This window comes from Propithecus coquereli, unplaced genomic scaffold (genome assembly GCF_000956105.1).
Source record: "Propithecus coquereli isolate 6110/MARCELLA unplaced genomic scaffold, Pcoq_1.0 Scaffold84, whole genome shotgun sequence".
Taxonomy (NCBI): domain Eukaryota; kingdom Metazoa; phylum Chordata; class Mammalia; order Primates; family Indriidae; genus Propithecus; species Propithecus coquereli.
In genome coordinates this window covers 1,964,251-1,990,082 of record NW_012154618.1, presented here as the reverse complement: position 1 = coordinate 1,990,082, position 25,832 = coordinate 1,964,251, and the positions used below count along the sequence as shown (strand labels likewise).

General features: G+C 45.2%; 1 protein-coding gene across 3 annotated transcripts in view; it reads right to left on the bottom strand.

The window, feature by feature from the left end:
• The window catches only part of ABLIM1 (actin binding LIM protein 1), a 221,275-nt gene that overhangs the window by 81,070 nt on the left and 114,373 nt on the right, over positions 1-25,832 (bottom strand). For all 3 annotated transcript variants that reach the window (XM_012663914.1, XM_012663916.1, XM_012663915.1), the window contains exons 5-6: positions 17,664-17,790; positions 16,203-16,296 (exon numbers count right to left, since the gene is read on the bottom strand). In XM_012663914.1, coding sequence (XP_012519368.1) covers positions 16,203-16,296; positions 17,664-17,790 — 221 coding nt within the window. The remainder of the gene's footprint in view (positions 1-16,202; positions 16,297-17,663; positions 17,791-25,832) is intronic.

Here is a 25,832-nt window from a genome sequence, read left to right as displayed (position 1 = left end):
CCTCTAGGGCCACACCTGAAGCCTCTGCAGCTTCAGGTACAGGTAAGACTCAGACTTGCTCATTCCTGGAGCTCTGCTTAGATGAACAGAGCTGGGGTGGTTTGTGAACTAAAGCAGGAGACGGAGACGATCTTCGGCTTCTTTCTCTCTCACGATGGCATCTTTACATTCTGCCTAGTCCAGGATAGTTCCAGTTCCCAGTTCTCTGCCCCATCGGCACAGCCCCACGTCCTGAAACCTGGTTCAGAGAATGTGGCCCCTTCCTCACCCTCTAAGACGTTACGCTAAGACACACAGAGTTAACGAGGGTGTTTTTCCACTTCTGATCACAAGCTCTTTTGTTTGACTAGACAATTTTCCTAAAAACAAAGAGGTTGTAAATACCTTGCCTTTGGGTCAAAATCCTATGGTTAGAGTATGCCCTTTATCCCATTGAAATCAGGGGCATCCTTAGCCTGTGGGGTTTTAAATAAGAGCATAAGTTTAATTTCTGGGCCTCATGAAGAAAATTTTGTAAACTTCCCCTCCTCTCCCTTTCAAATTCTACAACCCACAGACCCACTTTCCTACATCCTTAAGAGATTCCTCTGGTAGCCCCTTAAACATTAAAACTTGCTTTGATGGGAGCTAGATTTATCCTTTTGAAAAAAATATGCAGAACAGACTGCGTGGATAGGACGTGGGTTGCAGACATAAGAGCTTCTTGCAGACCAAGCTTCTGAGTGGTCTTTCCACGGTCTTTTCATTAACATTCATTTATTTATTTGTTGACTACTGAGCAAACAGTATATGTAGGAACCGTAATTTGGCTTGGTGGCAAAGGACCTAAAATACTTAAGTTCTTTGCACTCATGGATCTTAGGTCTAGTGAATAAGGGGGTGAATTTTAATAATGAGGAGATGTTTCTAAGAGAGCACATGGTTTGTGACACACTGCTATGTCCAGGAGAGGGTAAAGGGAAGATTTGCTTCACAATCAAAAGCAGAAACCACAACTCTTCAATAACACCATGGGCCAGTCCAGCCCTATCAGCAAGCACAAACTGACAAGTCAAGGTGGGGTGTTTCCCAACACGTTCAGCCAATGCCAGGTGCAGCTCCTGCCCTGCTGAGCTTGGGAGCGTCCCTCCTACAGACTGGAGTGTCTCACCCTGTTTGGGTGGCAGCTCCTGGAAGTTTGGCGCTCAGCACAATCTACCATGTTCTTGGAGAAACACCAAGAAAAAGCGACATACACAACTTCATTCATTGTGTAATCTGTAAATCTTTGAGAGCCAAAAGGCATAAACATATGCTAAAGGTGTAAGAAAAACTTTAAATGGAAAAAATTCCAGCCATTGACTTCACTGTTGTCTGTGAATTTGGAAATAGGTGGTGACTATTCTATGGCAATGACAAAATGACAAGGTCCTATTCCTAAAATTCAGAACAGTTTGAGACCCACTGGTACGGAGGAGGAAAAGAAAAAATAAAAGAATTCACCCACAGATTCCAGAAGAAAAATTCAAATAGGTGTGCCCAGATTTACTCAAAGCCTAGGTATCATAAAACCTGTATTTACAGAGGGGATAAGGTATGGTTAATTATTTGCTTCATAAAATGGGTCATTTTGAGTTTCTTTTTTTAAAAAAAAAAAAAACCAGTATATTCCCAGGATGCACTTAAGATAGGATTCAATTTAGAGAAGTTTGATTTCTATATAACCAAAGCACTGTATAAAGTAAGACCCTTAGAAGGGCCCAGAAGGGAAAAGGAACAAAAGAATGTATATCTAAAATAGTCCTTGAATCTGCACCCCACCCCCAAGATGTGATTTCAAACAAAAAAACAAAATAAAAACCAAAATGGTCAGGCCAAAATATCTGTCCTGTACTGTTCCTTGGCCTCAGCCACACCTCCCTTGGATCTGAGCCCTCCCCACTCCCGCCCCAGCCCTCTCTCCTCATTTGTGGCTGTAGGCCCCAAAGCGGCTTCTCCTTAGCAGTGGTTTTTAACCAGGAGCGATTTGCTGCTTGGGTCACATCTGGCAATGTCTGGAGACATTTTTGGTTGACACAGCTGAGGAGGGAGTGCTATTGTCATCTGGTGGGTAGAGATCAAGGACGCTGCTAAACATGCCATCGGACAGTCCCCTACGACAAAGAATGATCCCATTGGGAATGTCAGTAGTGCTGAGGTTGACAAGCCTGGTCTATAGGAGACAAAATCATGGTCACTCCCCCATAGAGTCAGGGTGCAAATACCGAGTAGTTCTGACTCTTCTGTCCTTTTAGATGAGCTATTATTTAGTTGGAGGGAAAACCTGCAGACATCTGTTGTCCTGAGGCAATATTCCCTGAGCCTGCTGGAGAAGCCCCTGATGCAAGGGTTAGGCTCACTGACACATGAAAATGCCTGAGCAACTCACTTGAAAACATTTGGTCAAAACATTTATTCAAAGTGTTATAAGGAGAGACCTGGCAAGGCCCCACACTTAGTCTGAAAACGCCTGCTCAAAAGTAATGTATGCCAATGAGCCGTGGCAAATTCACCTATCTATAAGTACATCGTGACTCAATGAGCCTTTTGATCCATTATAGAGAGGCAGCAATTATATTTTAATTAGTTACTTTGCACTTACTTGTCAGAACCTGCTTGGATAATCTAAATGACTTCACATCTTCTAAACATTCCTCATGAGACCGTCTCAGAGAAAACAGGCTCAATTTTCTTTTAAATCTCCAATCTTGGTTAAGTGACAGACGAGGCTGCTATAGCAACCACATTCCTGCTGGGTTTTGGCCAAACTCACCTTTTTTCCCCCCTTTCCAAAATCATAAATCTATTTCTTTCAGTTAATTTTCTTGTCTCATTTCTTTTTTAAAACTTTTTTTCTAAAAAAGGAAACAAAAAAACTTCAGAGCATGGTTTGATTTAACAACTGGGTTTTTAGGAAAACTATTTTCATTATAAGGGCCAGAATGTCTAGATTTCTTTCATTGTGTGCCCAAAGGTGGTCAGAGAGGCCAAGCTTTTCCTACTTGTAGCTGCAACAAAATATGAATAATACCCAAACATTCTGCTTTCTCATTTTCATTCGTAGGGAACTTCTTAAGGAAAAAGAATAGTCATATATTTATAGTAACAGATAAATCTACTCAATCCCCCATGCCACTTCACCACCAAATCCCCCAAACATGACTCTAAAGTCCTTTTGTCTCAAATGTACATTTCTCAGAGCTCTATAAACCACAGACAAAGCAAAACAAACCCAAAGTCTGGAAACCACACTCTTGCAATCCGTGGGGGTAGTAGCCTGAAAAAACACAAACCTTGTTGACAAGGTTAATGAGCTACACCTCTCAGTAAAATAACCTGCTTTTCCTACTCCTTATTCCAGTCCTCTGTCAATGAGCAAAAAACGCTCCCCAGTTCATTTTGTACCACTGGGAAAACAAAAAGTTTACGTAAGACGTACTTCAGGGCAATGCAAGTGGCCCTGTCGCGAGCATCCAGAGACGGCATCTGGAGGACCCCAATGGCCTCCGACCTCATCAAGGAAGCCGGAAATTTCACATCTGCCTCACAAAGCAAAGGACACCTTCTGCGATACCTGCTTTACCTTATGCCAGGGCTCCTTTTCTTCTGATTCTGTTCCTGAGCTGTGCTGGGCAGAGAGCTCCTCTGGGCTTCACATTCAGAAGCCAGCCAAGAGGCTTTGTAGACGCCAGACCTCAGCCCGCCAGGCCGGGGCTCCTCCCGCACACCAGGCTTCTCTCTGCAGCGAGGCGAAGGCACCGTGGTCTCTCTAGAGACACACTCCGGAAACCGGCCCGTGCACGGCAGGCACAGTCCCTCACGCCTCCTCCCCTCCTCGTTTACTTACTAGTTAAACACACCAGCAACCACAATGGGCCAGTCCATGTTTCCCAAAAAGGAGGGGGGTAGATTTCCTTTTTCTTTTTTTAAATGCAGGTGGAGAAAGTACTATATATTTTTTTCACATTCACTCTCATTTGTCTGCATCCTAAAACTGACAGTAATTGTCCCGGAGGCAGAGTCTTGCATTGAAACCAGATTCTTACGCTTTTTAAGTTTCTTTTCTGGATTTGAGATGATGGAAAGGTGTACGGCCGAGCATAGCTATCAAACAGCCGGCAGCCTCTTTTGAGGTACAGGTTATGGCAGCCCTTATGTCAAAGTGTAATAAAACTGAGTTCAACGTTTCATTTCCACTTGCTACTTCGGATTTTCCACATGACTCTGCAGTACTGTTTGAGGGAAATGTGCCTTTTAAGAAAGGATTTTGCTTATGAGCTTCCTTGATTCATATTTTTGGCACATTTCATACTGTGTTTTTATTGCAGAAAAATTATTGGATACTACCCTGTTTCAGGCACTTTATACACATGACCTCATTTTCAACTAAACCGTCCCCACAGAGATCTCAGATGAGCCGGTGACAGACGGGAGCCACAGGCCCTTCGTGCATGTGACAGGACCCAGAGTCCTCCGCTGTGATAACGCAGCCCCTGTTATGCACCTTTCTTGGGACTTGGGCGAGATTCTGTAACAACTCTTGTCATTTTTAACAAGACCAAGATGGATTCAGGAAAATTTTCATGGGGATTATTTGCCCATAAAGATCAGCTAATAAAAAGACCGTTTTATATCTGTGTGGAATCTCTCTAAGCTGGTTTGGAAACAATTCCAAACCTTGTTGGGAAAAACGTAAGGATTTTGGCAACAAAGCTGTGCTTCTAAAATGAAGAGGAAGCTACTAGATTGCACATTATAATAGTTACAGGGGTGTTAACTAAGTTTCTAGTGCATTTTCCTTCTGAAAAGTCAAAAGCCTTGATGTGTCCTCACCGCACCCTTGTAGGGTCAGATTCTCAAAGTGGCATCTGTGGGCCTCCCTGCACCAGCATCACCCAGAGCAGGGTGGCATATCAGCATGCAGATTCCCAGGCCCCAGCCTGGACACCCCCATCCCCTGAATCAGAATCTCTGGGGTGAGGCCTCAAAATCCATATTTTATTTTTTTAAAACATGAATAATTTTATTTTTATTGTGGGAAGAACACAAGATCTACTCTTCTAAATTTTTAAGTGCACAGTGCAATATTATTAACTTGAGGCACCAGGTTGTACTGGGAAGCCATACATGAAACAAGATATCCAGGTGGTTCCTATGCACAGTGGTCTTAGAACCCCAGTCTTGTATGCTAAGACCTTGGGGGTTAGGGACAGTACCTTTTACCTCTGTCACCTCAGCACACCTCACGTTTGGGACATCGGCAGGCAGTCAAATGTTTGTAAGACGAGTGAAAGAGTCCTTCTTTCCTAAGGAAAACAGGGAAACTTATTGGGGCTCCCAGCCACATGGCTGGAAGTGACTTGACCATTAGAATTGGGCTCACTGCCCACCAGTCTTCATGCTCTTTCTGCTCTCCTGTAATTGGGGTGTCAGTTCTTTTCTTGGATTTTATTTATTTAACCATCTCTATGTCTTCCAGGATGGGAAGAAAGAGGATGGGTTATCTTCCAATTTACCAAGCAAATTTCCAAGTTTGTGAGTTTCAGATGAAAAGGGGTGAGAACCACCACCATGTGGAGTCAAGAGGTTCATGTCACCTGCCTGGCTGGGTGGACTTCCGTGAGCAACCTGCGCTGCCTTTCCAACCAGCATGCCTCTGTGCATATGTGTGCATGCGATTTGGGGAAAGAAAGTGAAGGGCAAATAAAGGGTGGGCACAGGGATCTGTTTGAGGTGATGGAAATGTTCTAAAATTGGACTGTGATGATGGTTGCACAACTCTGTAAATTTACTGAAGATCACGGAATCATACACTTAACGTGTGAATTTTATGCTATGTAAATAAGGCCTCAATGAAGGTGCTGCTAATATGGGGGTAACTGGTTAACTTCTGCTCTGAAGGGACCCAGTGCTGAGGCTAAGATTCAAGGAGTGGAGAGAGGAGCCACTCTGTCACAGACCCTGAGTGACCTCTTCTTCATCATCCTAAATATTGACGAAGGGCCCTGTCTGGGCAAATGTGCCAGGCATTCCACAGAACAGTGAAACAGGCAGCACTAACCCTCCAGTTTTTTACTTAAACAGATTATATTCAGGTGGATTCAATAAGAGACACATTAACAGAGAGAAAAAGGGCACCTGAGCGTTTACTTCACCCGTGAGTGAAAGGAATGGTACTTAGTAGAGCGGTGAGGAATTTAGGCCTAAGAGTATTTGAAATCTTTAATGTTTTCGGTTAAAGGCCATGGCAAAAATTCATAATGGGAAAAAATAATCATTCATCGACAGATCTTTTTCTACCAGGCTGCTAGTTGCTTGGTAAGAAGTAATAGAAAATACTTGGTGAAGCAATGGTAGATTGAATTTATGGTCATAAATGCATGTGAATATCTAATGTTAAATGATTTAAGAAATTTTCAAACCAAAGTATGGACATTCCGATTACCTTGTGCATATGAAATGATCACATATCAGCACCTCCAAGAGTAAACAGGGAGGGGTGAGCCTGACTCCTTCATTCAAACAGGAAGTCGTGAGCTCATTCAAAATATTGGGCTTTTACAAAATCTGTTTGTTTATAAATGAAGGAAATGGAAAAAAATATTTTTTGAGGTCTGGTATGTGAGGCACTGTCTCAGATGCTTCTATTATGTGATTCAGTCCTGTCAGAGGTAAGTGTTACTACCCACATTTTACAGCTTCAGATGCCCAGGCACACTTAGCCCTACGTGTGGCTACTGGAATGAAATCCTGGTGTCTGGCCGTGTCAGTTCTTTCCTCTAACCCTCTTCTCTCCCTCCGACCTTACCCATTAAAGCCACATCAAGCTCCAAATTCCCAGGTTCTATCTCTGTCTCCAAGATGCCTGCAGCTTTGCATTTTGCTATAGAGCCTTAGTAATAGTTTCTAAACAGTTTTCATTTGCAAGGCCACTCCCAAGTTTCCTTTTGGGGGAGGAATTACTGTACCAGTGCATTTCCCCCGGGCTGGATGGGCACCAGCCCTATACTCCACCTGACCAGCTGGCAAACTATAAGCAAGTCCATTTGCTGGAATTGGCACAACAGCCTCCACAAGGCCAGGAGCCAGGAGGTACAGGAAGCAAGCATGTTCGGGGGTAAAACAGAAGGAGGAAGCCCATGCGTAGTACTAGAGGTATCATGGCAGCATCAGCGTCTACATCCAAAGGGACAAAGTGCTCCCATTTCCCCTGAAGCACCTGTCATCTCCTGGGCCCTGTGGAAAGTTTCATGTCCTTAACCCAGGAATGCTGTGCCCACAACAGAAATTGTCCTGGTGATCTTTGGATGGTGCTATTTTTCAACACATACTCCCAAGTCAAACATTCACGGAAAGGGGCTGAGCGGACAAAAGCACAAGACAGAGCTGAGGTGGCTTGAGACACCACCTTTGGCATGAGCTATCACATGCCCACAAGTGAGATAAGATTGCTGGAGGCCCAAAGGGTAGTCACAGAGCCCAGCAGAGGCACAACCCAGAATCCAGGAGACAGGCTGGCTCTGGGTGTAGGTACACGCGTGTCTGTATCTCCAGCCACCATCAGCTGGGTAGGCAGATCCAAGTGCATTAGTAGAAATGATCTTTCTAATGGATAATGCGTCTGGGTGAGCCCAGAAAATTCAGTTTACCTGATAATTAAAGTATTAGTCTGTAAAGGAAAAATATATACATTTTTTAAAAATTCACAACCTATTGATTTGGAGAGGAAAATGGCACATCATTATAAGCTGCAATTAAACTGTAAAATCAAATCACATGTCCAAAATCAAAGAAGCGAAGTAGGAAAAAAGTAACCTAAGACTTCAGTAATGACAGCAAATGAAGATGAATTTCTCACTTTCGACTACCCATTCTTTAGGAACCAAAGCAGACTTCCGATAATCAACAAGAATGTCTCCCAAACTTGGGGCATTACTGGATATGCCTATTACCCTGGCCTCATATTGCTGTGGGTCCTGACTTGTCTCTATGGACTGAGAAACACCGCCAAAGACCAAATTCGTTTTCTGCTCCACTAAGCAAAGGTCATGAACATTACCTTGAAATTTGCTGAAGATCTCTTCTGTAGGGGTAGGTGGGCACCTTGGACTCAGTCACTGGAAGAAGAAGCATACCTACTTTTCTATGTCTATAGTTCTAAAAGACGGAGACAGAGCTGGGGATGGGAGTAGGGAGGGAAGAGCAGGAAGGGAAGGAGTTGATGCTCTGGGTCCTTGAGACAGCAGGCACATGAGCCCTTCTGATGCCCAGGATGTGTTGGGTTCTGGAGAGGAGAAAGGACAATTTGAGCTATCATTGCTTTGGTGCCCAGAACAGTGGCCAGACTCGGGGATCCATCCCTTCACTGTGCTTGGCGGTAACTCGACCAGGCAGGCTGTCTCTCTGCTGTTGGATCCCAGCCATTTCTAAAGTTCAATACCACCTCTGAGAACCTCCCCTGGACCCTGAAGATGCTGCAACAGCCCGGGGCACTCATGTTCCCTGGGGGTTTCTGGGACACTCCAGGTGGTGCAGTTTTCAACTTGGACACCCTCTTTTAGAAATTCATCCCTTATCTGTCCTAAATCTTGCATTTTCCTTTGTGGTCCCCAGTGTTGGGTTGCTAGCACGTGCTCCAATAGTTTGTGTTAATTTCCTGGAAGAGTCACACACTCCACTTCCTGGGTCGGTCATTCCCTAGCTCACGCATTTCAGCAATGAGTTAAACTCTCTGAAGTTAAATAATGCTGAAAAAACATCCTTTAAACTTGAGATAAGTACAAATTCTTTTCAAACTGTCATTTCTGGATAAGAAAGCCCTTCCACTTATATTGACCGGAAATAGGATGATGTTTTTTTCCCCCATAAATATCAAATCTTTACTGCATGTGAACTCAGTCTTCTGGTACCTTGGCAATACGTTTCCTCTTATATTCTCTTAATCTAAGAGAAGTGGGTAACTTTGGGTGAATTAGATGATTTTCCTGAAATTATTTAGTGTGCTATGCCCTACTGCATCGATTCCCAACCTGTTAACGATGAAAGGGACAAAATATTAGCACCGTGTTGTTCTTCTCAAGTAAGATGTTGCTACCAACACATTGCAAACCATACGTGGAATTTAAATTTGAGTTCACTTTCCAGCACTGGAAAGATTTTACATTCATTAAGCCACTCCCCATGATCCAGGGCGCTGTTCTATACAATGGCAACCTGTGGCCATGCAAGAAAACAAACGTTTAAATGCCCACAAAGGGAAAGAACCTAGCATAGAATCTTGCAGTAAGACATTTATTGACTTGAATCCCCATTTGTACAGAGAGGGGGGTGTGTGTGTGTGTGAAATTGAGATATAAATCACATACCATAAAAATCACCCTCTTATAGTATATGATTCAGTAGTTTTTAGTATACTCAGAATTGTGCAGCCATTACTGCTAATTCTAGAACATTTTCTTTACCCCAAAAAGCAAGCCCATACCTACCCATTAGCAGTCAATTACCATTTCCCTCTTCCCCCAGCCCCTGGCAACCACTAATCCACTTTCTACCTCTATAGATTTGCCTATTCTAGACATTTCATACAAATGAAATGATGCGATCTGTAGTCTTTGTGACTAGCCTCTTTCACTTAGCATAGTGTTTTCAAGGTTCATCCATGTACCGTGTTTCAGAACTTCATTCCTTTTTACGGCTGAGTAATATTCCATTTTATAGATCTACCCCCTATCCCTTAACTCATATTTAAAATGAAGCCATTTCTCCAGTTTACTGTCAAGTAATAGTCTGACAATAGGAAAGGCGACCATTGTCTCTATATTGATCCTGTTTCACAGGACCTTCCTGACTATCCAGTGATCTGTGGAGGGTCCTAGACTAGAGCTGAAGAAAATGTGCTCTGCGACCTGAAACAGCATCATCCATCTGCAATACTCTCCAAGGGCCATGCCAGATGCCCTGGTGGAGCCTACAGCTGGTTAAAGGAGGCAAGACGCTATGAGTTGTGACTCCATAGAAATAATATAACAGACTCTAGAAGCAAGATACTTGATTTTCAGTGACATTTCACACTGGTAAAAAGTAAACCAACCATGTACCAAATGTTTATTGTTGTGAGAACAGGTATAACAGGGCCACTAATGAGCTAGGATTTCTCTACTCTACTAGGAATGGTAAATTTTGGTTCTTTAACAAGTTATATTGAGAGGTAAATTATTTTCTGCAATGATTGTTGTTAGATAATAAAGCACATGTGTGTTCTCTCTCTCTCTCTCTCTCTCTCTCTCTGTGTCCCTATCTTCTGAGACCTATTTTCTAATTGTAGTTCTGTTGCACTAATTAGCTCCAGAGTCTTGAGTTCTCGGTAGCCTCGTCTATAAATGGAGGTCACTAGTAACTGCCTTGACCACCTTGCAAGCCTGTTGTGAGAATTAACTATTGATGTGATCGCTTGCAATTGCTGAAAGTGTTATGCAAAGTCAGTATATTGTGGTAGTTCACTGTCCACTGGGACATAGACCATCTCATTCAATACTACTAGGATAACTTGATTCTTTTCCGTCCCATGATCCTCAAAAACATTTGGGTCCACAATTAATTGGAAGAAAGCATGAACTCATCCCAGCACAGTGAGGATGAGAAGCTGCAGTTAGTTCCCTGCATGGACATGGGTTACTATTCTTGCTCTGCACGTGTGTGGTATACACAAAACAGGAAAGAGGGAGTTGGCATTTCAGCTTGTCTTTTGCAAATTATATTTTCAATGGTGACGAAAAGATTATTTGTCACGAAAGCACCATGGGATAACCTATGTTTCTCTCACTAGATAACAGGTCAGCCCAGAACAGGACCTATTCACTGCTTATAGCTATTGCAACATAACATACTCAAAAATCCCCACACCAAAAGGAAGGGGACAAGAGCCTCCAATTTATAACATAAATTAGCCTCACGAGAACATCATTAACATTTATTCCTTGGCTTTGTGAAAAAGCAGTTTTTTTAATCAGTCAAAAAGCAACGCAAAACAAAGCCACCAATTTTTAATCCCTCAGAGAATCAAGGAAAAGGATTTTGCTCGATCCCACTGTGATTCTGTTTCCCACACTCAGGGATTTCAGCAGGAGGGGGTCTAAAAGCAAGTCCCCATCCTGTCCTGTTGTCCACCCCTTCCAAGGTAGCAGGACACGGTCGCCCTCGTAGGCATGAATGGAAAGGCATGACAGTGTCTAGAGGACCAGCCCCGGCTTCCTCTGAGGGTCTCTTTCTTACGTCGTGGGGTATACAGACTTTCATAGACACTGCTGCACGTCCCTCCCCAGAAAGCAAAGTGGCACAGTACACACCATGCTACACAAGGACAGGTGCCACCAGCCCTTCTGGAAAGACCGGATGTGCCCAGGCCCAGGCTGTCTGGGTGCAGTGACATAAGGAAGACAGAATAAGAAAGCCTGTGAGACGTGACAAGAAGAGCAGGGCCCGCCCTCGCCCTCTGCAAGTTACACAAATGCAGACGCTCCACTGAGGGAGGAGCACAGAGGAATGCCCCAGCGTGCAGTCCGGCCGCTGCCTGCTCAGGGAAGGCAATGCAGCTGAGGGGGCTGGGGTGACAGCGCTTGTCTGGAACAGTGGCGTGCCTGGTAGCATGGACAGCACCCCGGTGTAGGGGGACAGGAACTGTGCAAGAGAGCAAAGAGGCGGAGAGAAAGTCAAGCCCACCCTTAGTCTGCCCACGCAACAGCCCAGCAGGCTAGGGTCAGGGGACAGGGGACAAATCTCTTCCTTTACCCTCAAGACTTCTGTTTTCAGTTTGACACATTTGCTTTTTTTTTTTTCCTGTCCTGTGCTGCCTTCATTTTGGAACTATTTAGTTGTTGTTAATAACAATGACTATTTTGTTGCTGTTTCTTTCCTCATGAAGCAGCAGGTAACAATCTGTACCCAGGAAGTTTGCTGGAGGAAGAGCTCTCCTGGGGCCACCCACCAAAGACAGGAGGCAATTCACAGCAAAAGGATGCCCCGCCACCGCATCAACTGACATGTGTGACCTAAGCCTAAAGTCTCTTGTAGCTTCCTGTTACCATCTGCTGCTAGAGCAGAAGGGAGTGGGGAGAGGGAGGAGGAGGAGAGAAGGACGGGAGAGGAAGGTTGCTTCAGAGAAGAGCTTAGAGCAGGGATGAAGATAGCAAACTGGAGTATCTCCGGCTAATTTGCCCCTGGACTTCTTAATTAGGAGGCTGGTTGTAAATATCTTCAGAACTCTCCTGCATTTCTAGGTTAATTAGCAGAAGCTTTTAAAGATGTGCCATTTATAGTAAGATCTCCCTAAAAAGAGAATCTTGCTGTCAAAAACAAAACTGAAAGCAAGTGGTGATAAATAGAGCTACAATGTGAATATTTGCTCCATGCTGAGTGTCACACGCCAGTTTCCAGAAAATATCTCCACAAAAATGAACTGCTGGCTCTAACCCCTTAGATCTAAGACATGAGAATTACAGAACACAGATCCTTAGAGCCAAAGAGACTCTAGGAGTCCGGCAGCCCAAGTCGTGAATTTATATGTATATTTTTAATGTTTGTACTTAAAGGGAAACTGAGACTCAAAGGAGTTGTGAGACTTGTCCAAGGTCACCCAGCTGGTGAGTTCTAAAAGCAGATGCAGATCCCCCATCACCTGGAGCCTTTTCCATCAAGCCACCCGGTGCTCAGGGTCCCCCAGCCCGCCTTCAAGCCGACATGATGCGCAGGTTTTACTATTAAGGAATAACCGAGAGAGAACTTAGGAGCCAGTGGAGCTTCGGAGATCACGTGCCAGTCCCTTTCCCTGGGAAATGAAGCCAGTCCTAAAGGGCCTGCTGCACCCCTGCCCAAAATTACTCAGGAATCTGTGACACAGCTGGGCCTGGAGCTTCTCTTTTTGATCATCATCCTGTGATCTTTCTCGTTCCGGGGTCTGGTGGCATCTCAGGCATTAGGGACCCTGCAATGCTCGTGAGTATTAAATTAAAACCATGCAGGGCTGCAGGCCTCACAGGGATGATACTTGTGTAACTTTCTGGGTTTACTGGAACAGGTTGAATGGGGACCCCCTCCTCCCCAAAGGACACATCCACACCAAATCTCTGCAACCTGTGAATACTAACTTATCTGGGAAAAGGGTCTTTGCAGCTGTAATTAAGCTAAGGATCCCGAGATGAGATCATCCCACATTATATGGGTGGACCCTAAATCCAATGCCACGTGTCCTTACAACAGCAAGGAAGAGGGAAGTTTCACAGAGATAAGTGGGGCACATGAAGATGAAGGCAGAGATCGAGGTGATGCTGCCACAAGCCAAGGAATGCCAGGAACCTCCAGGAGCTGGAAGAGGCAAGGGCAGACAGACACCTCCCCCCGCTAGAGCCTTCAGAGACAGCATGGTCCTCCCACATCTTGATTTGAGACTTCTGGCCTACAGAACTTGGAATAAATTTCTGCTATTTCAAGCTACTTACCACCGTAACAGCAGACACAGACAACTAATACAGTTATACTCTCTGTGGATGAAACAAGTTTTAAAAAATATCCACAGAAACCCAAGGTTCACAGTATTTACAACAAATCTACCATCACAATGTTTTGCCAGCAACAAGGTTCGACAATGACAGGCAGAGGGAGGAGTGTGTGGAGTCCAGTCCTGCTGCACATTGGTAACAAGCCAAATTGACTCACGAGCTGTCACGTGTCAGCGTGATAACCCTGCAGGACGTTTTTCTAGATGGCACACCCATCTGAGGGGGACAGCACGCCTGCTGGGTGGACCCGAATCTGAGGCTGGACCATGGTGCAAATGATTTCCAGACATCCCCACTCCGAAAGCGTTGCAGGGAAGGTCTCCAAGTCCTAAACCTCACAGAACGGCCTCCACTGACACCTGAAGCCAATTTGGGAAGAGGCCTTTGTGGCCACAGTGAACACTGTACTACTTGGGCCTCCAGGGAGAAAACAGAGTAAGCAGATGTTTCTTCAAAATGGCATGTTCTTGGATCTAGCTTTAGATATTCCTTCCGCAGCTGCTGAACCGAGTCTGAGGGCAAACACACACGCGCACACACACACCCAGCCCTTCTGCCTCCCCAACTCTTCCCGGGGAACACAGCTCCACATGTGGACCTGGGAGACAGCTGTTGCCATCTGTGCCTTCTGCAAACACGGCTGCCTCAGATGTGGGCAGTATCCTCCCGCCTCTCTTCCGCCGGCTGAACATCTGGGAAACGGCCCTGGTGTTCTACCGTTTTAAAGTGAAATTTCCCAATCGCTCCCAACTCAACAGGTTTATTTCAATCCTACAAAGGAGATCAAACTTAGGAACCCCAAGGGAAATGCCACCAGCCCCACTTCGGCACCACCTGGGGAAGGATGGGGACCGATTCAGGGCACAGGCGGGGAGGCTCCCAGCACACACTTTGAGTGCTGTGATATGACCGCTTGGACTTCAAGCTGCCCTCTGTGTGGGTCACGGCCATCTTCTCCAACAGCTTTCCTGGGGATGTGCTTCTCCCTGAGCCAAAACCTAGTTTTGAAGCATCCTTGGGCTAACAATGAAAGCTTTATTGGAAAGGTTATGAGAGAACTCCTTCTACCCTGCGTGTGTGTGGAGGGCGAAGGTCTACTTTTTTTAAAAGCTTATTTTATTATTATTTTTAGAGACAGGGGCTTGCTATGTTGCCCAGGCTGGCCCTGAACTCTTGGGCTCAAATGATCCTTCAGCCTCAGCTTCCCCAGTAGCTGGGACTGCAGGTGCCAGCACACCTGGCTTAATGGGGGTCCATTTCTCAGGTCCAAGTCCAGATAGTGCCACGAGCACTTTGTACCTAGGGTCCTACAGTAGCCTCCTAATGGCCTCCTTGTCTCTGCCTTCACCCCCTCCCATTTTTTTTTTAAATTTGAAGTGAAATTCACATACTATAAAATTAACCACTGTTTTGTTTTTGAGATAGGTTCTTGCTCTGTTACCCAGGCTGGAGTGCAGTGGCATCATCACAGCTCACTGCAGCCTCAATTCCCGGGATCAAGCAATCCTCCTGCCTCAGCCTCCCGAGTAGCTTGGACTGGCTAAGAGGCATTCACATTTGACAACAGCCACGTCCTTGTCTCCCAAATGCAATGAGCTATCCCAGCACAAACCAACGTCAGCCCCTGCGTGTGTCACGGAAGAGCTTATGGTGGGTCTTGGAAGGCTATGCGGGACCTTTGCTGTGGAATCCATGGGAGAGAGAGAACATCCCAGAAACACCATGAGGGGCCTTGGTTTTAAGTCTGTGCCTCAGAAACATGCCCTGCTGGATTCAGTGCCCTGGTGCCTGAAGAAGCGAGGTGACGAGCTGCAGGGCCAGGCGGTCGTCCCCTCAGCTACGGGGCTCCCAGGACACATCCTCCCCCCTGGCGTACGGGACATGAATGAGGTGATCTTTGTTTTTCCATTAGACCTGGCTGACACCCCAAAGGCCTGTGAGAAGTGGGTCCAGTGGCTCCCTCTGAACCCTGAGCCCCAGGATTCCCGATGGCCTCTCCTTGCCGCAGAGGAACTGGCTCAGCCAGAGGCTGAGAAAGCAGGAACAAAGTTCTCCGTCTCTGCTTGAGGCAGCAGCACCTGAACTTGACAGGCTCAGCCTCAGCCACTGCCACTGGGTACTGGGTTCCCACAGGATGTGGTTTTTGAAAGGTGGGGCAGTCTACACCTCCCCTTGCACCCACACTTCCTTTCTTTGCTTCCATTCTGAGCCTCTGTTCCCTGAGTCTGCACATGCCTACACACGCGCACATATGTACACATGTATGTATCATACATACACACACGGCTCTAACACCCTTGTTTCCTCTGTTCTAACTTCCAAAAATAAACATGATCTAATATAACTTTTCCTTCCACATAATTCTCAGTAGAACCTTTATAACATTTACTTTTCCCCTTCAAATTCTCCACCACTGCAATCTCCACGTGAGCATTTGGCAGAAACCGCCTTTGAGGACCGTGCAGCACATTCATTCTCAAAGACAGTCATCTGCAACTACTTTTTTCCCTCCATGTGTTTAAAAAAAAAAAAAAAAAAGATGGCCAAGATGGAGAAGAGGTGCTCTCTGGCGTTTCTGAGGGCCTCCGAGTCAACGGCGGTGGCTGTGAAGGGCGCCCGTCTGTCACTTACCTCCAGGACCTTGCCTGTGATAAACTGCTGGCACGCTTCACACTTCACCCCAAAGAGGCCCTGGTAGTCCTTTTCACAGTACGGGGCGCCGTCCCTGCAAGACAAAGCGCGTTCAGCTCGGCCGGAGAAGACCCGAACCCCACTTCTCTGCGCGCTTTTCCACCGCACAGCAGCGGAACGTACTCGCCCCCACGCGGCGTGCGCGCCCCGGGCCGCCTGTCCCGACGTGACCGGAGCCACAAACAGACCGATTCAGAGAGCGCGCCGCCGCAGCTCTCCGGCCGCGCAGAAAGGACAGCCAAGCACCCAGGATTACCCCTGCTGCTTCCTTGATTGTCTCAGAACTAACCGGCGAACACCCACCATCGTTTTGATTCTCCACCGGCCCCGATCGGCTTCGGAGGTGGGCTCCGGGTTCATCGACCGCTGAGCGGCCACACGCGGGGCCAGAGCCTCCCCACAGCCTTGAGAAACCACCTCCTCAGCTCCTAGGAGGCCTCGGCGGCCCCGGGCCTTCTCCTCCACTGGGGCAACCTCCTCCACTTCCCTCAGAGCACAGTGAAACTGTCGCTGTCTGCGTGTTATCGCACGGAAAAGTTGCAAAGCACCACGCCAGACAGCCAGGTTGCCTACGACGCACAGCTCTCAGCGTTCGTGTGAGAGCTGGGCCTTTCTCCTCCTCCGGCTGCCCATCGCGGGCACGTGAGGAGCGCCTCGTTCTAACACAGGTGTGTGAGCTGTACCCTGCACCTGTGGAATCAGACTCTAGCAGATGGGGCCCAAACTACGTTTTTTTGTTTGTTTCATTATGTTTTCAAATTACATTCATTCGTTTTTTTCAATAGGTGATGTCACATGGTTGGAGAAATTTTTTAAAAGCATAAAAAAGGTATACGGTGGAAAATTCTCCCTCATGGCCAGGCTACATTTTTTTAACTTCACTTTCTTTCTTAACTCTAGCTACTGTACATTGTTATGGACATGAATCCACTCCCTGGCAGGCTGTTTTGTGCCCTAATGGGCTCACTGCCTGGGCCTTGTGTGTTTTTTGGCTGGGGTCGGGGTCCGGGGGGGTTGGGGTGTCAGCAAACATGCTCGAACCCTGGAAGGAGGAAAGAGGTTTACTAGTTCCACATAGGAAAAAAAAAAAATAACAAAAGGAAAATCATTAAATGCTTAATTGGTTACAACATACAGTGTAACACTGACAGCCTCATTAACTGTTAAACCAGGCAATGATTAATAACTCATTAAGTTTATAGTAGCCAAATTACAGTAAAAGCAGAATAAAATTCTTTTCAAAAGTTTTATAGCATAAAGTTCACACTGACTGCAGGACAAGAATGTATTGTAGCACATGTGATGGGGTGGGTGAGCCATGACAGCGGGACCTCCATCCAGACGGCCTGGAGTGGCCCCATGCCCGCCCACAGGGTCCTGGAGCCTGTGGCCCAGCCTTACTTGCTGATGTACTCCCCGGTGAGGACTTTTCCGCAGGACTTGCATTTAAAGCATCCCAAGTGCCACTGCTTATCCAGCGCCAGCAGCGCCTGCCCGTTCTTGATGTCTCTTCCGCAGCCGGCACAGTCTGCAAAAGAACAGCAGCCCACAGTTACTGCGCATTTGCTTTGCTAGCACAAGCAGGCAGGCCAGCTTGACCCCACCGCGCGCCCACCACACACGCAGTCAGGATCCGCTCGGGCCCCTTTCATTCCAATTTCTTTCCCTCCACTAGATCTTTTCCAGTGAATCTTGTAAGCCGTATCCTCACATAGCATGGACGCTTCATGAACCTCAGGGGATCTAAGGGGATTGATGTCTTTCACCTGATTAGTTCCTCAGGGGTTATTTAACACATCGACTGCCACACTAGAAAAAAAAATTCTTCCCTGGGGCCACAATGTTTTATTAAAATAAATTAGAAAGGATTTTTTTTATTGTTTTCTCTGTGTGAGTTATATGCAATGCAATCCACGATTTTAGAATTAAATTATCAACATTAATTGTAACAATAAGACATCAACAAGCAAGATTTTCATGAACCAATGCAGGGTTTTGCTTCACAAGGCCCCGGGGGTTAAAACTAGCCTGAGTTAAATACAACTCACATGGTAGTCAATGTGTTAAGCACCCTCTGAGCTCCAGGTGGCCCAGATGATATTTAATCATAATGTCTTGGCTGTGATTTTAAGAAAGTGCTCATAGACCTTTATTGAGGGCACGTGAACAGCTAAGCGCCTCCTGCTGGGCGCGCCTCCCTTCATGCTGTATATGTGATTCCTAGAACGTTCTCCTTAAACCTCAATTTTGTAAACGGGCCTCTGCTTTCTTATCAACCTAAACCAGCCTCTCAAAGATTTGTGATCATCTATTAAATGGCTCTTAATTTCTTAGCTGTAAATTCTCCTTGGCAGGCTCCTGAAAAGAAGATAAAAGGGAAAGTATTTCTTCATCGTGAAGACTGTGGGCCTGGACCCGAAACCCAGCTCAACTCCCTGCTGGCCAGCTCTGTGACCATGGCAAGTGACTCCCCTTCTAAGCCTTGCTTTCCTCAAAGGGAAGTGGGGACATCATTAGCACCTGTCTCTAGCCTCTGAGGAGGAGTCAGTGAAATAATGGCTTTAGCACAGCAGGTGGCACATTGGAAGTGACTCTTATAAACATTTGCTGTTATTATAATTGCCATTATTATCCTGATTATCGACTACTTCATTGCGTTAAGGAAGTTGAGTATTTAAAAGAATCCAGAAGAATGTAAAATAGTGCAATCTTTTTGGAAAACAACATCTACAAACATTCATAATCACTGTACAGGAGAACATGAAAACAAACGCTGCTGGCAGGTTGGCCATCATGTCCCCAGCTGATCACTGAAAATACAGAATAAAGCACTGTCTAGGCAAGGCCAATCAGGGGCCAGGTTTGGAGAGACAAGGCTGCTCAGTACACAAAGTAATAAAACACCCCCCTCTTCTGACCACATCTGTGACTGCTGCTCCTTTGCTAATGACACTTTTAGCCCAACTTTAATTCTCTCTCCTCCTAGAAAAACTTAAGAGACCCAAAAACCAACCTACTTCTGCTTTTTTGCTTGTTTTTATAGAGATGGGGTCTCAGTGTTTTGCCTAGGCTGGTCTTGAACTCCTTACTTCAAGCAATCCTCCCACCTCGGCCTCCCAAAGTGCTGGGATTATAGGCATGAGTCACCGTGCCCAGCCACTCTTACTTTTTGACAACACCTAACCTAGAACTGCTTCTGCTCCCTTGAATACTCCCTAAAATTACCCAGAACAAACCCATATCCTATTAAAAAAACTCCTCCAAACTGCCCTCCAGAGCAGCTAGTTAAGTCAACTTGACAATTTTTTTACTACAGGTGTGTTTCTGGTGATCTTGATCAGTGGTGTTAACATACCTTGAGAACCAGCAATTTCATGTTTAAGATTTTATTCTACAAATACATTTGCGAAAGAGCATGTGTGTACCCTGCAGCATTTTTCTAATAACAAAAACTGAAAATAGCCTAGAAGGACATCAGTGAGGGGCTAAATCACGGTATAGTCAATGGAATACTATATGCTGTTAAAAAGAATGAGGTAGATTTGTGTGCTGACATGGAAAGATGTCCAAAATAGATCAAGTAAAAAAAAAAAGCAAACTGTAGAACAGTATGCATGGCATAAGCTTATTCACAGAAAAGTAGTAAAGAAAACGGTATATGTGTGCTCTATTCCCAGAATACAATATTTCTGGGGAAAACAGAAACTTCTTAAGAAACTTCCCTCTGTGGAGGATTATTTTATTTTTCACTTTACATTCTCTGTATTGTTTAAATTTTTTAAACCATGAGAACTCTTTAAAAATTTAGTAAATAAATATTTATAAAGTTAAAAATATAAGTTCTCAATATTGCTGATTAGAATTTCTTAATCTAATACCCATTTGAGTGTACATTAGATGGTCACAAAATATTAAGCATTTTTTTAAAAAAATCTGGGATGTATAGGCATTCCAATATCTCACCAACAATTTTATAAAAGGAATCTCACATCTGGTAGCTTACTATCAAGATACAAACAGAAGGCCATGAAATTTGTTTAAAAATATAATTTTAAATGGTAGGAACAAAGTATGAGTTTAGGAAAATTGACAGTTTTTTTCAAAACTGAAAATTCTCTTTATTTGTCTGATTACAGAATTCCCACTAGGTGGCAGCAAAGATTTAAATAATAAAAAAGATGCTGGGTAAGAATTTTTTAAAGCAGAAAACGAACTTTAGCTCAGGGAGGTTGACAGAGGTGTTGGAGGTCCCCCTGCAGCACCAGCAGTGAGGTCCAGGGACACAAGGGTGAGGAGAAGGTAACAGTATGGGGCTTTGGTTTTAGGAAGACTTGGGCAAGTTACCCTCTCTGAACTCTCATTTTTTTCATCTGTGAAATGCTGAAAATATTAATAATAGCCACTTTTTAGGTTGTTATAAGGAAGAAGAGATCATGCATTGTAAAGCGCTTTGCACAACACTTACAATGCTTGGTACATGTCAGCCACTCAATAGGCTCCCCTCTTCCTTGGTTGGGGGCAGAGCTAGGACAAGGAACCAGGTTTCTGGACTCTACGTCTTGCTCCCTTTATAAGAACCTCAGTGCCCAGATATCCCAGAGCCATGAAAGAAGCGAAGGCACAGTTTGAGAACAAAGATCGCTGCGATCATTCTGCCCTGAGGGTTTCTAGGAATCAGGCGCCATGTGAGGGCTCTCTACACATGGCACCATTCAGTCCTCACAATCCTTGCAGTCAAATCCCTCTGACCCCACTGGTGGGGTCTCTGTCACTCAGATCCTCTGTGCCCTGCACGGTCCCTCCTGGAGGGCAGCCAGGCTGTAACTGATTTTGCTGATGTTCTATAGAGCAATGTGTCCTGAATGCTGAATGCTTGAGGCCAGCCAGCTGGGAACACTGGGCTGAAAGCAGAGGTGGAGCGAAGCCTCCTTCATCCCAAACCTTAAGACACAAATCAAGCAAATCAACAAAGCCTGCCTCCTCGATAAGGGAACGCCAGCCCACGTCAGTGTTCCACCCAGAGTGTTCTGGGGCACTTCACAGAGGCTGCCCTCTCCTCTCTGGACAGAGCCATGGTCTTCGCTTGAGCCTGACACCGTGCTGGGGAAAGTGGAAAAGATGCAAAGACAAAGGATTCATGCGGGGTGGCTCACTCCTTCCACGCTCACTCCAGCTAAGCTCTTTAGTAAAGAACAAACTGTCCTACTCTCTATCTTCATGGTTTTCAGCTGTTCAGAAAATTGTTTCCACATCACCGAAGCAGCTGCTGATAAATATAGAAAGTTGGGGATTGGCACTGGAATTACTGCCGAAGTCAGAAATAGGTGAGTATGGAGGAGCATCAAGGAAATAAAACCCACCAGCAACTCGCCAGTGTTCTACTAAGGGAAAATGATGACCAAATGTGGAAAAAAAGAAAAAAAGAAAAAAAATCCACTCCTAAACACTTTGCCCCAAGCCTTTTACTTTTAGCACCAAGAGTCAAAGAAAAGCAGGGATTTGGCTACTCATGTCCAAGTTAAACTAACATCCATGTACACACCTGGTTCCATATTTATATCATTTTGTTCAAAGGCAATAAATGTCCTTAACACTAGGGATACTACCTGTTTCCCTATATCTAATTTTTTGGGCATACGGCCGTGGGTGCCTATGGCTGCAAAAGTTGAAGCAGTGGACATCGGCTCTCGGGAAGGAGATCGGTGTTCTTGAGCTGAGAGATGTCATCACTTAAGCTCCTGTCATCCTGGATCCCTGTGTTTTTGAGAACTATTTCTGTCTCCCTGAAATTTCCCACTTGGGAAGAGTAAGGGCCAAATGTCTTACTGTAAAGAGAAGCTGAGGACACGGAGCCATAGGAAAGAGGACTGCGTAGGAGCTACATTCCCATTCTCCCCAACCTTCCCAGGCCTGTGTGCTTTGGATATGCCCAGAGCCACTTATGAAGGTGGCAACTGCCATCAAAGCAGCAGGATCGAAGGATCCTTTCCAGGATCAAAGCTTCCAGAATACAGAATGGGACTTTTCCTAGTGTCACAGAATTGTTGGCTAAGGCCTCAGAGCTGAGAACAATGGTGATAAGTATTCCATCTTCCAAAGGGTGCTAGGAATATCGAAAGGTAGTACAGTCTACCTGACAACTATCAACACCTATTGACCACCTACTTCTGAAATCAGAAATTGGAAAATGGATAGCAGGGAGTTATCCACACAGCAGGAGTGTGGTGTCCCCTCTGCTCTGCTGCGAGAGGGATTAGAGGACCCTGTACGAAGGGGGGACAGTCTTCAACTCCCTGCCTGGATGTTTACTAAGTGGGGAAGCTCAGGCCCCCAGTGCTGGCCTGGGATCCAAAAGAAACTTGTAATGTGAGAGTTCTTGCGACGTACTGTCTTGGAAGCATTCATGAGCAAAAAGTCTGGAGCCTGCTGAAGCTGGAAGGCAGGAAGCTGGCTGGAGCCACCCTTGATGGCAGGTGAAGGAGAAGACAGAAGTGGAGTGGTGTCAACTCCTTCCACAGGGGTGCCTAGTGTCCTATGGATGGTGCCCGTGCCCAAGCATCTTGGATGAACCCACCTGAGAAAGGTGCCTGCTAGCGGGCTGGACTTCGCTAGTAAGAGGCTGTGAGACCCTGAGAGAGCAGGGCCTCAGTGTGGGGAGGTGGGAGACAGTGGTTGTAAGAGGCCAGCCAGAAACTGCACACTTTTCTCAAGGAACTCAACATGTGCCCACCCCCGCCAATATCTCCAGCCAGCGTTAGCAGAAGGACAAGCATGACAGCGCCATAGTTATAACACCTTGTCCCCTCTACCTCTAAGCCCCCACCCCTTGCCCAGACCCCAAAGGAAGGCAGGAGGCAAAGAAGGAGTAGAAGAGGCTGATTCTCCCCACTGCCCCGCTGCAGGTCTCCAGTCTGGGTCAGGCCTCACCTGGGAAAGGGTGCAGCTCTGAAATGGGTGTGAGAAGGGAGTTTTTAACTGGACTGGACTTCGAAGAGCTGAGAGCGACCAGGAAGCTATGGGATCTAAGATATCGCTCAATGTGGGAAAGGGAGCTGGGATAGAGGGTGGTAAAAGCGGCAATAGGGAAAAATAAGACTCTTCACTGTTTTGTCCCCACGTGTTCTGGCCCATTCTGTAAACGGATCGGGCAACTCACAGCAGTTTAGGACTTTGGAGCCAAAGAGACCTGGAGTCAAATTCTGGCTCTGGCACTGAACTGAGGGACACTGGACAAGCTAGGAAACCACTGGGATTCAGTCTCCTCATCTGTAAAATGGGTAGGTTAACAAAACCTACCTTCTTAGGCTGTTGTGAGGATTAGAGAGAACACATGGAATCACCCAGGAGAGTTTTGGGCACACGGTAAAAACTCCACGTCTCTACCATCCTGATACCTGAAATAATCTAATACAATTTACATTCCATCTTCCTCTTAAAAAATAAAAAAGGCCCATTGTCAGCCTCTGGGGAAGGCATTTTGATTTCTCATTAGTTTCATAATCATCATAATAATATTAACATCTTGGGTTCTGCAGCTTTCATGTCCACCCTAAGACTCCCATTAACCTGGGACAATAGAGATTATCTGCATTTTACAGACCACAGAACATTTGGGAGCCAGAGGGACCTTGTAGACCATGTGATGCAAATGCTTCATTTCACACCGGGAAAGTAACATCCAGAGGGGGCCCATGCTAAATAGTGCCCGATTAACGGCAGAGCCTACACCTTCTGTTTCCAAATGCACATGAATCCAGGCCTTAAAGCTTACGGGACTTCTCCGAGTTCAAACCTCTAATCATGGGTTTGTTTCCCTGCTATTGCCTCTTCTGCTGTAAATGGGAAAGCACAGCCACCATGGAAATAGAGCATGAGGTGTTCATTCAAAGGTAAAAACCACATAGACAATTATTGTGAAAATAATGTAAATCATAAAAAAAAAAAAAAGACTAGAAACTTTACTCACCTAAATCAACGCTTGCTGAGACACTGAGGTAGCTGGTACTTATAAAATGTCCATAGGGATTTTGAGACAGTTCTGAGCTTGCCCTTCCTTTACTGAAATTTTTTTAAAATTAAAAATTAAATCACTTTTCAGTATTGAAACTGTTGCCCATATATGTTCCAGAAAATTCAAGCTTTCCCTGGAATCCTTTTTTACAGTAAGAATTAAAAACAAAATACCCAAAAAAACCAGTATTTGTCATAAAATTACCACTGTAAGTTCATGGCTATACACATGCATAAAAAATAAATTGAAACAAAATCCTTTCATACTTAGGTTGTTATTAATAGAAAATGGAATAAGATTGGAGACTTTATATCCTTTTAATAGACTGTTAACTAGAAGACTTTATCCCTGGCAAGGACTCAAGTGAAGGAGCTTCAAGAAAAAAAACAAATTTAAATTCTAAGGCTTGGCTAACTTGAGGTCCTGAGCTTAATGTCGTCTTGTCATTCAATTGTTCCTACAGGACATGGATGTCCCAATCTTGTGTAATAAAATGGTGGAGGCACAATGTGAGAGAATACTTATTCTACCCAAAAGAGAGAGAAAGAAGGGACACAGGAGAAGGGTGACCAGAACATGGATCAGATTCTGTTAGGTTAACAAGCTGCCTTTGACACAAGCTTCCAACACGTGTCACATCAGTCCCTGACACACGGATTCCTCCATGGGAATAACTGTTTGGGGGCGCACGGTGACTGCCCGCTTTATACAGGATGGTAGTTCCAATTTGTTAGGGTTCCCATCCCCCCACAGGTCTAAGTGTCACTTGCCACCTGCTCTCGTGCTTGAACTGACCACATGCATCTAGGTACTAGGCTGGCCTTTGCAGGCTCTTGAGTTTACAACACATAAATTAAAAAACCCAGACCTTCCTTATGTTATTTTTTATAAGAATTGGTCTACAGTTTTAACATCTCTAAGGTATAACACATCTGGGGTATTTGAAAACCTTTCCTTGACCAAAAAAAAGCCCCATCATTAGTGGTGATAAGAATGTTGGTCCAGCAAGTGGATATTGTTGAATGTTGACCTTCATCTTTATCCAGGCTGTTCAGTGTTGCCAAGTCCCAAATAAGACACCTAGGAGCTGACAAATATTGACTGGCCACAGTCCCCTGCTTTTTATTTACATCAAGTCCCTGAAATGAGTCCACAATTTTCTTTTTTTAAGCACGTCATGGCAAACACCATGGTTGTAGGAGTATCATAAGCAAGGACAGAGTACAAAACAGAATGGGAAACTGCAGATTTGTTAGGCTAAGCACTATTCAAGAATTAGTTTTAAAAACTACTTTTTAACTTCTGAAATTCTACGCTGCCATTAGCCAGCAAAGCAACGTGAGGTCAGAAGACATACACCAGGTGGGGGAGTCAATGCTTCCATGTAGATTCAATGTATCCCCACTCTATGAGATGGGGCCCTCAAGGCTATAAACATTTTACATCTTAGATTCACTAAAAATGACCCAGAATGATGCTGAAAGTCTTATGTGGTGCCTGAGCATGTAACCTTGAACTAGACCGATGCCCCTGCTTAGGTCAGTGGCTCACTTTGCTGT